The sequence below is a fragment of the Ipomoea nil genome, unplaced genomic scaffold (assembly GCF_001879475.1).
Source record: "Ipomoea nil cultivar Tokyo-kokei standard unplaced genomic scaffold, Asagao_1.1 scaffold1576, whole genome shotgun sequence".
Lineage (NCBI taxonomy): Eukaryota > Viridiplantae > Streptophyta > Magnoliopsida > Solanales > Convolvulaceae > Ipomoea > Ipomoea nil.
Genome location: NW_017618004.1, coordinates 5,217,858 through 5,233,342, shown reverse-complemented (window position 1 = coordinate 5,233,342; position 15,485 = coordinate 5,217,858). Strand labels below are relative to the sequence as shown.

Genomic DNA, 15,485 nt, shown 5'->3' with positions numbered 1-15,485 from the left:
AAATGATAGATGGTTTTGTACTGAAGTGAATTTGTCCGGACATGACTAACACTAATTTGGAAATGATTTGATACATCTGAGAAGCAAACTTGTGATCTCTTACTTAAATATAAATATATTACATTCTATCTTTTAGTATTAAAAGATCAAAGAGTTAACAAGTAGAAAAAATGACAAAAATATAGCGACAGTGGCTGATTGTGGTGATGAAGCCCCGCCCCCAAAGTTCATTTCGCCGTCCATGTATCCGTTCCAGTTACTACTTCCGTCGCCGCTTTGCTTGACGCCGCCGGTGAGCCTATAATTATACAATGCACTATTGTGAGAACTGAAAATGATACATTTTTAATAAATAAAGATATATGTATGGGATGTAAACGCAAATAAGAAGAATTAGTGTCCCACAGAACTAGCTCAGTTGATTCGATTGATCACTCTAAAACTTGATTTCAGTTAGGTGTGGGGTTTGAATCCCACTAAGAACCTATCAACCTAAAATTTGGCTTCAGCAATAGTGTGGGATTGGAACCCTACTAAGAACATATCAGCAACAATGTGGGGTCGATAAGGGATAAATATCTATTAGAAAAATATTATACGTACTCTCATCCTCTATTCTCACATTTTAAATTTTAATTTAGACATATTTATAAGGGCTCACATTAAAAAAAAATAAAAATTTATCAACATTCGTCACATCAAAGAATAAATTTTAGTAAGTAGAATTTGAAAATAAGTGTACTAGAACTCTATATATAGTGGTGAGAAGGACTGACAGAGGGTGATTAAAAAAATAAAAAAATAAATAGCAGGGCAGTACCCGGGGCCACAGAGGACGCCGACGTTCTGTATTAGCTGATCAATGAGAACGCCGGACATGGGCTCCGTGCTGGAGGCTTTGGCGTATATATCGTCTTTCCCGTCACCGGAGGGTACAAAGAACGCTCCGTTTTCCATTACATCTCCGTTTGACCTCCAATTCCAATCTTGCCATTCCTTCTCCTCTGCCTCCAGTCGCTTTGTCACCTCCTTCAAGTTTGTGTCCGCCGGCGCCGTGAAGCGGTTACCCTGGCAGTTGATGGTCGGATTTCCGCTACCGCCGATGGCGTACAGTCCCCACGACGTGTAGTCGTTGTTGACCACGTGAAAGTACCCTCGTCTACACCTCGGCATCCTCTGCTCTAGACCTTCTCCGAACCGGTTAAACGCTACGGTGACCTGCATTCCGTCGTCGGCGGAGTCGCTGTCGGTGTGTCCCAACAGCATGACTTTGTCGTGGTGGGAGAAGTAGCTGTTGGATATGGTGACCGCGGTGGATCCCTCCGTGACATCAATCAGGCCGTCCGTACACTTGGATAGAGCGCAGTGATCGATCCATATGTCCTTCGACATGCGTACAGTTATCCCGTCGCCGTCTGATTTGGATTTTTTCTCTCTCTGCGTCGGGCTTAACCCTAGTTCCTCCCTCTTCGAGGGGACGCAGTTGTAGATTTGCAGGTTGTGGATGATGACGTTGCTAACGGACTCGAGAATGATGCAGCCTACGCCGGTGATCCGCACGGCGGAGCCGCGCCCGTCGACGGTCTTGTAGCTGCTGACGACGAGCTCGTGTCGGAGGTCGATGGTCATGTCCGCGGCGAAGACGATCCAGAGCGGCTCCGTTTGGATCACCGCGTGGCGGAGAGTTCCCGGCTTTGGCTCGACGGCGCTGTCGTCGGACGAGTCGGAGACTACATAAATCTTGCCGCCTTTCCCGCCCGTTGCTTCTCGCCCGAAGCCAATGGCGCAGTCGGCTAGCTGCTGGTTGTTGGCCCAGTTCGGGTCGCATCGCCAGCAGTCGTCAATCGGGTTTCCTGTCTGGCATTGGTCCTTCTCTGTTAACAACAAAAGGTTTCTTCTCCATACTGATTCCTTTACTTTCCTGTGATTGCATTGCATAGCAGGTGTTTGCCAAAATGTGTGAGAAAAAACAGGGTAAAATGTGCTATGAACTATGAAGTACTGCACCCCACAGTGACATATTTCAAATTTTACTCACAATCTTTACTTAGAATCAATGCATAACACAAAGTTTGTCCATTTTTATGTGACAAATATTTATGAACAAACATGTCTTAACCACTTTGACATATGAAAAAACACAATATTACAACTTATAAATTCGATTCTCAGCGAGAACAGTCTATTGACCTTTTGAATCTGTCATAGACAACCTAAGGTGGTTTAAAACTTATTACCGAAATATAGACAATGCTAAATGCCAAAGGATAAAACAACCCCAAATGTGAGAATCTGTAATATAATGCTTTGCACAATGTTGAGTTTTCTTTTACCTTTGAACTTCTTGAATCACAGCTTCAGGGTTGGGGTGTGGGCTGGTAAGGGTGAGGGTGGCATTCTCAATCTGGGAAGGAAGTGAGGAGGAGGTCAAGATCAGGCAGAACAAAAGAATGCAGGTGGCAATGGCTGTTGGAAACATTCTTGATCCTTGTTACCAGGTATGTCTTCCTTCTGGATAATCCTCACTGTCACTGTGAGTTAAAGCTGCAAAATTTAGGGGGAAAAAGCTTTGTGCTTTGTGGTGTTCCTGATAAGATAAAAAACAGAAACATAGAATGATGGTGAAGAAACTGAAGATTTAAAGATCCAAAATTGATAATAAAATAAGAAAAGAATGTATGGGTGCTTCTTTCTAGGTCAGTTTAAAGAAGAAAGAACAGATTTGGGTGATGGAGGAAGAGGAGGCTATGATGTTGACACCAGGCATGGAGGAGAGACAGTCATCTCTGAACCTTTTGCAGAATTGCAGCCCCCTTAGACCAATCAAAGACTCTCATTCCTAGCTTGTATCCCAATCATTCTGGGATGGTGTGAACCCATACTTAGACTTGAAGAGGAAAATCGGAAAAGCTTTAGACTTGTGAGCAAGAAAGCGGCTAGGCTTAATCAATTCTTCCCTTTTGGACCCACAATTTCCAGGAGATTTGAGTCAGCAGTTTTTTTTGGGGGCATAGTGATGTCAAAATTGGCAATGCCTGATCCTTAGGCTTAGGAGGAGGAAATGATGTCTAGTGATTAGCGGTGTAAAGAAAGTACAATCTATGTGCAGAATTGTATACTAGAATACATATAAATTCCTAACATAATACATAATATATAATACACATAAACTATTAACATAATATAGTTGAACTCTTAATATAATACACAGCCCAAAGGCCTTGTGGTCGAACGGCATACCTGTGACCCTTCAAATTAGAGGTCTCAAGTTCAAACTCCAGTGTGGAGGCATGGACTCTTTGTACTACATTGTAATATAATCCATGAACAAATACTACATTGTAATATAATCCATGAACAGATACTACATTGTAATAGAGTCAAGCTATAACGAAATCGGACTACACATGAACTTTTAACGGTGTTTGTCGCGTCAACTCCCCAACTTTTAAAAACGACGTTGTTTTAGGCCAGGACGCACAAGACATTGTGCGCTCTAGTGCACAATATAATTTGCCCACATACACGGCAAATTATGCTGTGCAACCGTGTGCACCATGCATGGTGCACACAGTTGCAAAAACGGTGCCGTTTTAATTAAAAACCGACGCTGTCCGACTTTTTAAAAAAATTCATTTTTGATTGCTGTTAATGGCGTTATGCTGTGCATACTTTCTGAATGTATAGTTATGAAGTTATAGATGTATAGTTATGCAATTCTGAATGTATTGTTATGAAGTTATGGATGTATAGTTATGCATGTAATTCTGAATGTATACTTATTAAGTTATGGATGTGTAATTATGCAATTCTGGAAGTTATGGATGTATAGTTATGCAATTCTGAATGTATAGTTATAAAGTTATGGATGTGTAATTATGCACAATAGTAAAATGACATCGTTTGCAACCGTGTGCACCATGCATGATGCACACGGTTGCACAACATAACGATTGATTACCGCATATTATGTTGTGGAAACGTGTTCACCATGCGCATGGTGAACACATGGGTAGATTCATAATTTTTTTTTTTTAAACGTAGATTCATAATTTTGTTTTTCATTTGTTGTTACAGATATTATGAATCTACAGTACAAGAATTATGAATCTACAATTCTACAATATAGAAATTATGAATCTACAGTATAGATGTTATGAATCTACAGTATAGAAATTATGAATCTACAGCTTAGTAATTATGGATCTATCCCGTTAACAACAAATGAAAAACAAAATTATGAATTTACATTTTCAAAAAAAAAAAAATTATGAATCTACAGTATATAAATTATGGATCTACTCCTGTGTTCATCATGCACATGGTGAACACATTTTCACGGTATAACTATCCTGTGATTGCTATTTTTAAATAGAGGGAAGCAAAGATAGTCAAAAGCTAAGTGAAGATACTATATGCAACATTGCAACCCACTTTTTCTTCAAGGGCTTTTTCCGTAAATTACGACAGGCGGATAGATTGCGCAGTATAATATGGTGCGTGTATTAATTGAAAACATCATATTTTATATAACTAAAAAGAATGTTTTAGTCTAAGACCTAATGGCACCAAGGTTGCACTTTCATATGAGAGGTTGTGAGTTTGAGTTTCAGTAGAGACGGTATTGACTTTTGCTTCAGTTGATTGAGTATGAATAGATACTACATTGTAATAGGGTCAATAGCATTACGGTTTTGAGTTATTAATATAAAGTTTAAGTTCAATTCTCTATGGGAATTATATACTAGTCTCTTAGTAAGGTCACAATACAAATTTCAACTAAACATACTTTGTAGTAGTGTGGTTGCAAGCTCTCATGCAAATGAAGGGTTTATTAATATTTTTGGAGGATAACTAAAAAAAATGTTTTACGGTTTTGAGTTATTAATATTTTGAATAATTCTGACTAAGTTGGTTGGACATTTAATTTTGTAATTACAAGGTTTAAATTTGGTTCTCTATGAGAGCTATTTATTAGTTCTTTAGTAGGATCACGATACAAATTTCACCTAAAACATATCTTTTAGTAGCATGGCCGCAAGCTTTCATGCAAATGAAGTGTTTATTAATATTTTTGGAGGATAAATGGGACTAAATAAGTGGTAAAGCTACGTGTATTTTGGCAGCTTATTGAAGCAATGCTTAACTTTATCCATTTTGATGAGGCAAAAAGAAATTCAAAAACCGCCCATGGCTATATCCGCCCTAAAGTCTACAACTCACACTTTGTTCATTGAGAAAGGTATCAAAAGAAGGAAAAGGAAAATTTTTATTTGGAAGAGGTGGATAATCTTTTAATAATTGTATATTGTATATAATGTAATGAGAAAGAAATATAAATTCTGATGTGTTTGTAGTTAATATACTTTGTATTTTTAATTAATCGTTTATGTGTCTGTAGTTAACAACTTAACTGTTATGTGTATGTACTTATCAGTTGATACGTTTTCAATTTATTTACAGGTACAAAAATAATTAACTGCATGTACAAAATGTGTCTACTCTAGGTATAGAATCTATAAAAGTCATTTTTGAATTAGGGTCTACAATGTAAAGTAAATCCTGATCCATGGTATAATTGGCCCTATTTTTACCTACCATTAAAAGAAAAAAAAAAAGGGAAGCAATTGTTATACCGTGAAATCGTGTCCACCTTACAAGGTAGACACCGTTTTATGTTCATAATTACTGAATTCTATGTTCATGATTATAAAACTCTATGTTTATAATTTTTGAATTTCATATTCACATTTATTGAACTCTATGTTCATAATTTTTGAACTCCATATTTAAGGTGGACAGAGTTCCACACTTCCACAGCATAATTTGCCAAAAAAAAAGTTCGTTTTCAATTTCTCTATTTGGGCTTTGGGCCGAGCAAAGTTTGGGTTCAAAATGGGCCTAACAGGAGTAGCTCTTAGTACACCGGGCCCTATTTGTTTAATTGGGTTTGGGTTGATAAGTTGAGTCTCAAAGTTTTCGTAATATGGAGTAACAAATATATTTCCCGCCTCCCCAATCTGCAACAGATTCAAATAAGCTCGGAGAAATCTGACGCTTGGGTAAGCCGTCGCCGTCCACGGCTCCACCGTCACGGAGGTCGATTCTCCTGCCGGTCAGTATAAGCTGCACTCTAGACCACACACATTCAGGCCGCGTACACTATTCAGGGGCCAGTGGGAGGGAGATTAGGGTTTCTAGTGATGCTAGAAATGGAAGGTCTGCCGATACTGGATTCGAAGAAGATTGCTCCTCCTGGAGGTAACCTTTATCTAATTTTCTTAAAATAAACTTTATTTCTTTTGATTGTTTCAGTTCTGAATTCATTCGGTGTTCATTTTATCTTTGAGCTCAAATTCCTCTGGTGGAGGGTGTTTTTTTTCCCCAAAATCAGCGTCATTTCTACTAAATTTATTTACGTTTTAGCAGATTGTGTATGCAGGTTGGGAGATTTGTTATTTTTTCCGGAATTATGATTACTTGATGCTTAATAATACATTGTATTCCGCTTTAACTATGCCTAATTCTATCTAGCTGCATTTCTGTCAAGAATTACAGCATGATGCTTGGCTGTTTGGAATGATTTGTGCATGTACTGAAAGTTTGCCAGACTATATGGAAAATATTTTAATCCATCCCTACCTCAGATTTAATATATTTATATTGGAAATGGTCAAATGGAGTTTGCGAATTTTTTTTTTTTTTTTTAATAATTATTAATTTTCTTAATTTTTTTTATAAAAAATTTATTACTTTTCTTTGGATTCTATTTGGTTTTTCTTTTTCATGTGTTAGATAAGCCTAAGATAGAGAAAGCAGCAAACACTGCTTTTGGGAAAGCTGCAAGGAAGACACTTGCTGATATTAGTAACGTGCAACCACAAATGAGAACGTCTAACCAAAACGAGAAGCCACAAAATATTCCCATGGATACAAAGCAGTACATTGCAAAGCTTGAAAAGGTATTGCTTTAATGATGATAAATTTTCCTTAATAAAATTAGATCTGTTCTTGATTCAGCTTACTGTGGGGTTTCCCTAAAACTGTCTTCCAGGAAAATATGGCATTGATACAGATGTTGGGTGAAAGAACGTATCCTACTATTCTTGTATAATTTGTGTTTTATAATGATGGTATTTTTAATGAAATGAAGGAGTTGTCATCATGTTAGTAGTCTCTTTTGAATGAAATTCTACTTTCATTTTCTCTTGTAGAGATTTCCATAACTAATTTTCTGTAGTAAGATCATTGAATTAACTGGCATTGAGATACAGAAAATGAGGACTAATATGCAGAAATTGCAGCAACAGAACCAGCAACTTGCTCAATCCAACAGTCAGATGCTTGCGGTTTTTTCCCTTTCCACAATTTCAAATTAGACTAATTTTTATTATCCAACTTCCATTAATTACACCTTAATATTCCTTTCTTCTTCTTCTTCTTCTTTTATTTTTTCCAGGAATTAAACTCAGGTAAAGATAGGGTAAGTAATTGACATACCTTGATAGATACTCTGCTGTATCTCCTCCTAGAATTTTAAATAACTGAAGCTAGTATATACACTGTGTGGTTGACATCAGTTAAAAGCATTACAACATGAGCTTGGATGCAAAAATGGTTTGCTTAAAGCCAAGAAGTTAGAAGCAGAGGTTGGTGTATTTATTTGTCTGAATCAGTTTGATATTAAAATTTCCATTCTTTGGATTAATTGTGTGTTTACCTTGTACTGTTAATCAGGATAAATCAAAGAAGGAAACATGCCAGTATTTAAATAATGAGGTATAGTGACAACTGACAAGTTTACTACGGAAAGAGAGTGCTGCTTTGCTGGTATTTGTTTTATCTTTACTTGTCTGCTTCACAATCTTAAGGTGAAATCTATCAAGTCTGAGGAGCCAGGGGATTCCTTCAAGGTAGATAATGTTGGCAGTGAACCTGAAAATACAAAAAGGAGACGGGTGTCAAAGAGTGAGTGTAATTTCCTTATCTGGAAATCAATTTCCATTTCAGAAACAACATAGCTTCTTGCTCTTAACATTCTTTCTCAATGTAGGTCTGGGTCCTTCTAAACAAGTTCAATCCCAGAATAACGCCGAAGGAAAAAGGTAGGTTTGTGTGTAGACACTGGGACATATGCTGTGAGCTTGTGATGCATGCTACTGTTTGGATTTGTAAAATATTCTTGGAGAAATGATTTCTCTGTGGATTTACATCCTATTTAGGCAGAGTGTAAGAAGGCAATCTGCAAGGTTTAAGAAGGAAGATTTGCTTGAAATAGATGATTCCAAGACTTGCGCGTGTGAACCAAGTAATGATCCCATCCAGGAAAATGGTTCAACTTCCACATCTACATTACCTGAGAATGTAGAAAGCAATAATAATGGTTCAGGAAATGAAGCTCGAGAGTTGGGACGATCCTCAATGAGTAGGCCCCTAAGGCAAGCAGCTAAGAAGGTCCAATGTTATAAGGAAATCCCATTGAACGTGAAAATGCGAAGAAGCGAATGAAGTGGAAGCGGGCTATAGAAAAATCTTCACTACTCAATCTGGTCTTCATGCTCCATTGCCTATTTGTTGTATGTAATTTTGTTCAGTCTTATGTTTGTTGTGTACTACAATGGAAGACTTACTTTTGCTAACAGCACCCTTGGCCTTCATAAGACAATCAAGTGTACTATTTCATGCTCCCAGCTTGTAAATTTCATTAATGAGACCATGTAGAACTCAAACCCAGGTAGAATGTTTGCTACATTTGGTTAACCTGACAATTTCAGCCAGAAAGAGTCAACTAGTTAGACTCTAATCTGTCATATTCTTTTTTCTTTTTTATTTTATGCTTATTAGCAAATATAATTTCATAGATTCTGTTGCCAGATTGATTGTTGCTTGAATTGGATGTAATGTGCTTTCCATTTTGAACTGCTCAGAAACCACTGAACACACCCACCATCCACCGAGGTTGTCGCCAATGAGAGGTTGAGAGGTGGCCTGTTACAGCTACCATAAAATCATATAAGATTAGTGTAACAAAAATGTTATTCTCCTCTATACTCACTATGATGAGTTGATGAAAAGTATGTATAATAATTAAACACGACATGTTAATGAGTGAATATGAACTTTAATTTATCGGTTATTCAATCATGAAGACAAATGTTTTGTTTAATTACATATTAATGATGTTTCGTTGTTAAAAGTAACGGATTGTATTGAATCAAAGTAATAATATTAATGTTGAATGTGTGGATTGAAAATTATGGTAGAGTTGAAGTCCGCGAGCAACGTGCAAGACACCAAGCAGTGAAGTGAGAAATGAATAAATAATTGTTCATGCCAAGAACTTGCCCTCCTTGAACCTTTTAATTTCTGCACCCATTGACTTCCCACTACTATATCATGCACTATCATACTGTCACTTAAAATAACATGCACATCTTTTAAATTGATTAAGTTATTATTATTTTTTTTAACTCACATCACATTCATATTTTTAAAATTGACTAATCATATAGTAATTTTTTAAACAAATAAATTATAATATTAAAAATTGACGAAATATTTTATTCACATTAAATAAAAATAATTTTTTTTAAATTTTTTTTTAAAAAATTAAGAATAGAAATAATCATTAAACAAAGAAACCAACAATACAAGTATGAGGAGATCAGACGAGCTTCGAATCAAACTGAGAACTAGTGACATTTGCTAACGTATGAGTTACTTGATTTGTTAACCGTTTACTATGTATACAAATAACATCAACAAATACCTCCTTATGAGTTTAGGATGCGTATTCATGAGATTCAAAATATAATTTGACGAAATCTTAAATTGTCAAAAAAAAAAAAAAACATTAAAATGCGTTGATCCTAAATAACAAGTCACACATAAAACAAATTAGACTCCACTCTTAAAGACTTTAAATAAGATTCATACCAACAAGATATAGTCATAGTTTAACATCCTAATTAAGTCACGTAAGAGCCTCTTTAACTGCCCTAGATTCAGCTAGCTTTTAGGTCCATCACGCTAACCACTTTTAGCAGCTAAACATCTCCCTTTATCTTCACTAATGACTGCACCAAATCTCACCCTATTTTGAGCCAAAAATTATCTTTAAGAACCCCAAAAGCAGGCCGCCTTTGCCACATAGTGTCCGATGCACCATTTGACGAAATGCCATGCAAAGTATATCTTGATATTCACTATACTTCATATAAGGTAATATAGCAAATTAAATTTATTTCTAAATTTTATTTTCCCTATTTGGTCATTTACTTAAAGTATGGCAGATATTGTAAATAGTTAAGATCTATTATTCTTTCTAATTTGGTTTATTTCTTTATTTTCCTTATAGGCAAGAAATCTAGCTTAGCCAATTTGGAAAAAGAATAATTATGTCACATATTTAACGTAACTCATATAAATAAAATTATTGATATTATTAAACACCTACTCTATGTAAAAAGTGTGAATTTATCGCATCAATCCATATGGATTGATAAAGGGCAAAAAAAAAGAAAGAAAAAATATAGTGACATTTTCATAACGAAATGCTCTTTTCCCCTCTTAATTTTACCTCCCAACGTACTTTCTCTTCATGATGTGACTTTCATTAATAGGGTGCCAGAGAATTGACTAACTCATCACTAACTAATAAATAAATTTAAATATCAATCACATAATGACACATTGACACCTCTGTAGGGGAAATTCGTAGGGCGAATAAGTGGACAATGCACGTGGGCACTCACAAGTATCAACTATTTGATATTCGTGAATGCATTACCAATCATTTCCAACTGTACAGTTATAATTATAAAAATATAATTATGATTCAAATAAACTAGAAATACCTATTCATACATACTTTCTCAACATCTCAACCTATTGAGAAACACAAAGAGTTAATGCCCCCACTAGGGTTTAAACTTGTGACCTTCTATTTAGAAGAGCCACAACTATGACACTTGATCACAAGATCTTTGGCATAAATTAATTGTATACATTAGTATACAAAGTAATATTTTGAACTAAATAAATATAAATTTATAATCTAAAACGTTATTATTTTAGAGTTTTGAAATTTAACATATTGAGACCAATCCGTTTTTTTTTTTTAATTAAACATTAATTTAACACCGTGATAATGTCAAATCCCTAAAATAAAAAATCTGTAAAACATTTGATGGATTATTTACTTAATTGAGTAAACCACTAATTAATTATCTGACGAGGCAAGGTGGTACAGGGGTCAACAACATTAATTGATCGATGATTAACATATATTAATTAGTATTAGTATTACTATCCCTAGGTGTAGTGCACTTATTATATTATAGTCATTAATCATATTCTAGTAATTAATAGTATTATTGTCAATATTTCAGAATTTGATTACTTGTTAATTGTTATAGTATAATCATTAGTTATATTCTTATGTAGGCATTAGTATTTCATAATAATTTAACTTTTTTGAGAAGGACATAGGTTAACAAGTGTATTGATAAATATATATATGTTATTTGAGTTGTATCAAATACTATTAACAATTGTCCTTATAATATTGATACAAAAAGTATGCGCCGATCAAAACCTTGCATAAGATTTTTGAGATTGTGCAGGTTTAGTGTGAGAAATGAGAAAAAATCTCATTCGTCTATCTCAAAAAACGAACGGGTGGAGATCTAGGCTTAGAAAATAATTAAACATTGGTATTTTTGGAAATAATCTAGGCGCCGGTTATGACTTATGAGTACTAAAAATCGTATCTGGATTTTGAGTATTTAGTTTAATTAAAATTAAAATAATGCAAGTCCCTTTCGAAAAAGAAAAAAAATAATGCAAGTAAAAAATCATACGTATTTATCCTAAAACAATGCGATTTTAGCATGTTTTATTCATGTGCATTTAAGACAAAATAATATAGATTTTCTAAAATAAAAATAAAAATGATGTAAGTTTTTTTTCACAAAATGATGCGAGATTTTTTTTTTTTTTTTGCATATTTATAAAAATATCACCACATTTTTTTATACTTAAAAATTGTATGTATATACATACATATTAAATATATAGATGTGATGTGTTTTTTTTGGGTGACCACTGACCAAGGAAACCCGCAACCATTACCTAAGGGTATGCAAGGGTAAACCCCACTTAGTAACCATAACCGAAAAAAGATCACAATGAGGTAAATTAACTTAGACATAGATTGCATATAACTGACCGTCGGCTCAAACCAATAAAGCCAATAGGCCACTTCAGTTAAGAGTTAAACTTGTAATTTTATGGTTATTAAGTCAATAATTTGATCAACTTGAATTGGTTGGGTTGCCTGGATGTGATGTGTTTTTAGATGGATAAATAAAAATATGGAAAAAAAAGGTCAAATAAGTCATCAAACTTTACCTAAAAAGTCAATTAGGCACTTAAACTTTTTAAAGTAGTAATTAAACCATTCAATATTGTGTTTTGGTGCAATGAAGTCTAAAAACCGGTTAGTGACCTACTATCACATATTCACAGGTCACTAGCGTTTCGGCCAACTTCGTCAATATTTCTAGCAATAAAGTGACTGGCAACCATATTCATTTTATTGATGAAAAATATTGCCAAATTTGGTCAAAATGTTGATCGGAATCCTAGTGACCTGTGATGACAGATCACTAATTAATATTTCATTGCACCAAAATACAATATTGATGTGTTTAATTGCTATTTTAAAAAGGTTAGGGACTTAATTGACTTCTTAAGTAAAGTTCGAAGGCTTATTTGATATTTTTTCAATAAAAATATAAAATCATATATAGGCCGGTATATATAGTACTCCATAATAATTTTGGTTGGCAAATGGGAATATAATGTTTGTTTGAGGTGAAAATCAGATCTATCCGTTTCTCTTAATTTTGACTTCTAAACCTCTCCCCTTCACTATTTAATTACGCAAATATTTCACATTAATTTAGGTGTGTGTGTGTCTCTCTCTGTCTCTGTGTCCACTCTCCTTCTTCTTTGTTTACCTCTCATTCAATTAAATTATTATTTGTGTTTTCTAATCTGTTGGTTGTGGAGGTGCGTGGTGGAGGGAAGAGATGGATGCTCTAGAGGAGGTGGCCGGAGATCCCAACTGCACCAACCAGGATCTCTCCCACATCGTCAAGGGCAAACGAACCAAACGCTCAAGATCAAGGCCACATTCTCCGATCTCTTTCACCATGATCACGGACACGACACCACCGCATTCTTCCACCACCTCTGAACCAATTCCCGCCGCGCCTACGCCGGAGGACGAGGACATGGCTCGCTGCCTTATGCTCCTCTCCCAAGGCGGAGGAGTCTCGCGTCATCCTCCTGCCATCCCCAAGTCGCTGCTGTACAAGGAGGAGGAGAGCGGCGGCGGGAGCAAATTCTGCAGCAAGAAATATATAGAGACGACCACCGTGGGCGGCGGGGGAGGGGTGAAAGTAGGGATGTATGTCTACGAATGTAAAACGTGTGGCCGCACGTTTCCGACGTTTCAAGCGCTGGGCGGCCACCGGACCAGCCACACCAAGGAGAAGCCACCGTTGACGACGGTGGAAACCGCCGCCGTGAAGAGGCCGCTGTCCTTGTACGATGAAGAAGACATTAATCCTTATCCGTTCAACAAGACCCCTAAAATCTCTCCCCCTTTCTCTTCCCTCCATTTCTACGATTCCGCCAAGTCCTCCCCCAGGATTCACGAGTGCTCCTACTGCGGCGCCGAATTCTCGTCCGGCCAGGCGTTGGGCGGCCACATGAGACGCCACCGTAACTCCACCGCCGCCGCCTCCGCCTCGCAGTTGAGCCCGAGCTCTTCCAGCTTCGAGAAAAGGGTACTCCAAAAGGAAGAAAATAATGGGAAAGGTTTGAATTTGGATCTCAACCTCCTCCCCGCCGGAGAAGATAATCAAGATCATCGTCGTGCTAGGGAGCTGCCGGAAAATCAAGAACAACAACCGCCGCAAGTACAACCAACCCTTTTTTTGTCCACCACCCCACCGCTGGTTGGCTGCAAATACATATAAAATTAATTACTTTTTAATTACTTTTGTTGTTTATTTCATACAATTTTAATTTGTTTTTATTTTGCTTTTGTTTAAATTTATTTGCATTATATTATGACAATATTCGAATGTACATACAGCCAAATCTAGGAATTTTAATTTTATTTTTCTGGTTCATTTTTCTATTGTTGGTTTAAATTCCTTTTTTTTCATAGTAAAGTTATACTTTGTAGTCTATGGATCATTATACTTGGACGGTTGTGAGACCAGATTGGGAATCTACTATCGCCCTAGTTAAAGTAACTAGTGTAGTCTAAAGTAACCCGTTAGATGACCGTTTGAGAGGGGGTATTTACGTCATTTCATGATATCTCCTTCTTGCAGCTTTCTAGAGTGTCGTTCTTGACAGATTTCGGCACTCCGGTGCAGAGACTCGCGTTCCAATTCGCCAAAGACCTAACGAAGAGGATATAGAGGGAAACGGGAAGGTTTAGAGGGGTGAGCGAGGAACAGTTAGCCAAGTGTTGAGAGACTATGGCGTTGAGTTGTAGTCCCGCAATCTTAGCTAGCCACTAAGGAATTTCCTTCAGTCAAGTGATCCAATTTGTCGGAATCCAAGCCATCATCAAGCGTGTGAATAATGCAAGGAAGATCACTTGGTTGATATCCATATCCGAAGTGGAATTCATTGGATGATTTTGATCCAAACTCTGGCAGAGCACCCGACAGTTCCCCGATCAAGCGTATTAGGTTAACCGCAATCGGAGTGGCGGAGAGGGAGAAGATGGAAGAGTGCGGCAAGAGATTGCAGAGCTTCGAAGACTCCTTGAATCTGCTGTTTTGTTTTGATACAGTCTTCCTGTCAGATTTGAAAGATTTCAGGGGAGATTTGGTTTAGGTAGAAGATGAGGAAGTTGTGGCGGTGCTAGCAAACATCGTGCTGAGAACAATGATCGCACGGTTGACCGATTGCCTCGACGGTCTAATGAGAGGAATCCGAGGGCTTAGGCCCATAGTGATGGTGGCGACGGGAGTGGAAGCGAACCATAACTCGTCGTCATTCATTAACTGATTCGTGGAAACACTTTTCTTCTACGGCGCATACTTCGATTGGTTGAAAGATTGCCTGGATCGCGACGACTCGTGCAGAAGGATCATTGAAGGGCTCCATTTTGGGGAAGGGATTCGAAACATGGTGGACACTCTAGAAGGCTGCAAGAAGGAGATATCATGAAATGACGCAAATACTCTCCTTTCAAATGGCCATCTAACAGGAATGCTGATGGAGGACTACAATTGTCTTCGTCACAATATGTGTGTCCATAAATTGTCTAAATTTTTTATGGAGGACTAAAATTGTCTTTGCCACCATAAAACTAGGATCAAAAAAAGAATTAACTCTATAAAATAATACTCAATTGCATTTTGTGAATTCGGTTATTATTATTGTTGTTGTTG

At 36.6% G+C, this 15,485-nt stretch overlaps 3 protein-coding genes across 3 annotated transcripts; 2 read left to right on the top strand and 1 right to left on the bottom strand.

The window, feature by feature from the left end:
• Positions 1–60: 60 nt before the first annotated feature.
• On the bottom strand, positions 61–3,155 carry LOC109190819 (probable pectate lyase 5). Its single transcript, XM_019341445.1, has 3 exons — positions 2,334–3,155; positions 821–1,921; positions 61–298 (listed from the first exon to the last, which is right to left on the bottom strand). The coding sequence occupies exons 1-3, from the start codon at positions 2,477–2,479 to the stop codon at positions 139–141; spliced, it is 1,407 nt and encodes a 468-aa protein (XP_019196990.1). The 5' UTR covers positions 2,480–3,155; the 3' UTR covers positions 61–138.
• On the top strand, positions 2,416–8,812 carry LOC109190820 (shugoshin-1-like). Its single transcript, XM_019341446.1, has 11 exons — positions 2,416–2,498; positions 6,030–6,261; positions 6,796–6,962; positions 7,055–7,092; positions 7,241–7,349; positions 7,460–7,483; positions 7,581–7,649; positions 7,738–7,779; positions 7,872–7,968; positions 8,054–8,105; positions 8,223–8,812. Exons 2-11 carry the CDS (start codon positions 6,204–6,206, stop codon positions 8,506–8,508), a joined length of 942 nt encoding a protein of 313 aa, XP_019196991.1. The 5' UTR covers positions 2,416–2,498; positions 6,030–6,203; the 3' UTR covers positions 8,509–8,812.
• Positions 8,813–13,094: 4,282 nt separating this feature from the next.
• Positions 13,095–14,501, top strand: LOC109190362 (zinc finger protein ZAT5-like). Its single transcript, XM_019340827.1, has 2 exons — positions 13,095–13,988; positions 14,412–14,501. Exons 1-2 carry the CDS (start codon positions 13,095–13,097, stop codon positions 14,499–14,501), a joined length of 984 nt encoding a protein of 327 aa, XP_019196372.1.
• Positions 14,502–15,485: the final 984 nt, after the last annotated feature.

Bases quoted from the DNA above. Each gene is read 5' to 3' on its own strand.
- LOC109190819 (XM_019341445.1), bottom strand. From the start codon at position 2,479: ATGTTTCCAACAGCCATTGCCACCTGCATTCTTTTGTTCTGCCTGATC. The intron at 1,922-2,333 runs GTAAAAGAAAAC...ATGCAATCACAG, and splicing joins GTGATTCAAGAAGTTCAAAG to GAAAGTAAAGGAATCAGTAT. The intron at 299-820 runs GTACTGCCCTGC...GTATAATTATAG, and splicing joins GGCGTCCTCTGTGGCCCCGG to GCTCACCGGCGGCGTCAAGC.
- LOC109190820 (XM_019341446.1), top strand. From the start codon at position 6,204: ATGCTAGAAATGGAAGGTCTGCCGATACTGGATTCGAAGAAGATTGCT. The intron at 7,093-7,240 runs GTATCCTACTAT...AATTTTCTGTAG, and splicing joins CAGATGTTGGGTGAAAGAAC to TAAGATCATTGAATTAACTG. The intron at 7,350-7,459 runs GTTTTTTCCCTT...TATTTTTTCCAG, and splicing joins CCAACAGTCAGATGCTTGCG to GAATTAAACTCAGGTAAAGA.
- LOC109190362 (XM_019340827.1), top strand. From the start codon at position 13,095: ATGGATGCTCTAGAGGAGGTGGCCGGAGATCCCAACTGCACCAACCAG. The intron at 13,989-14,411 runs GTACAACCAACC...TCCTTCTTGCAG, and splicing joins AAGAACAACAACCGCCGCAA to CTTTCTAGAGTGTCGTTCTT.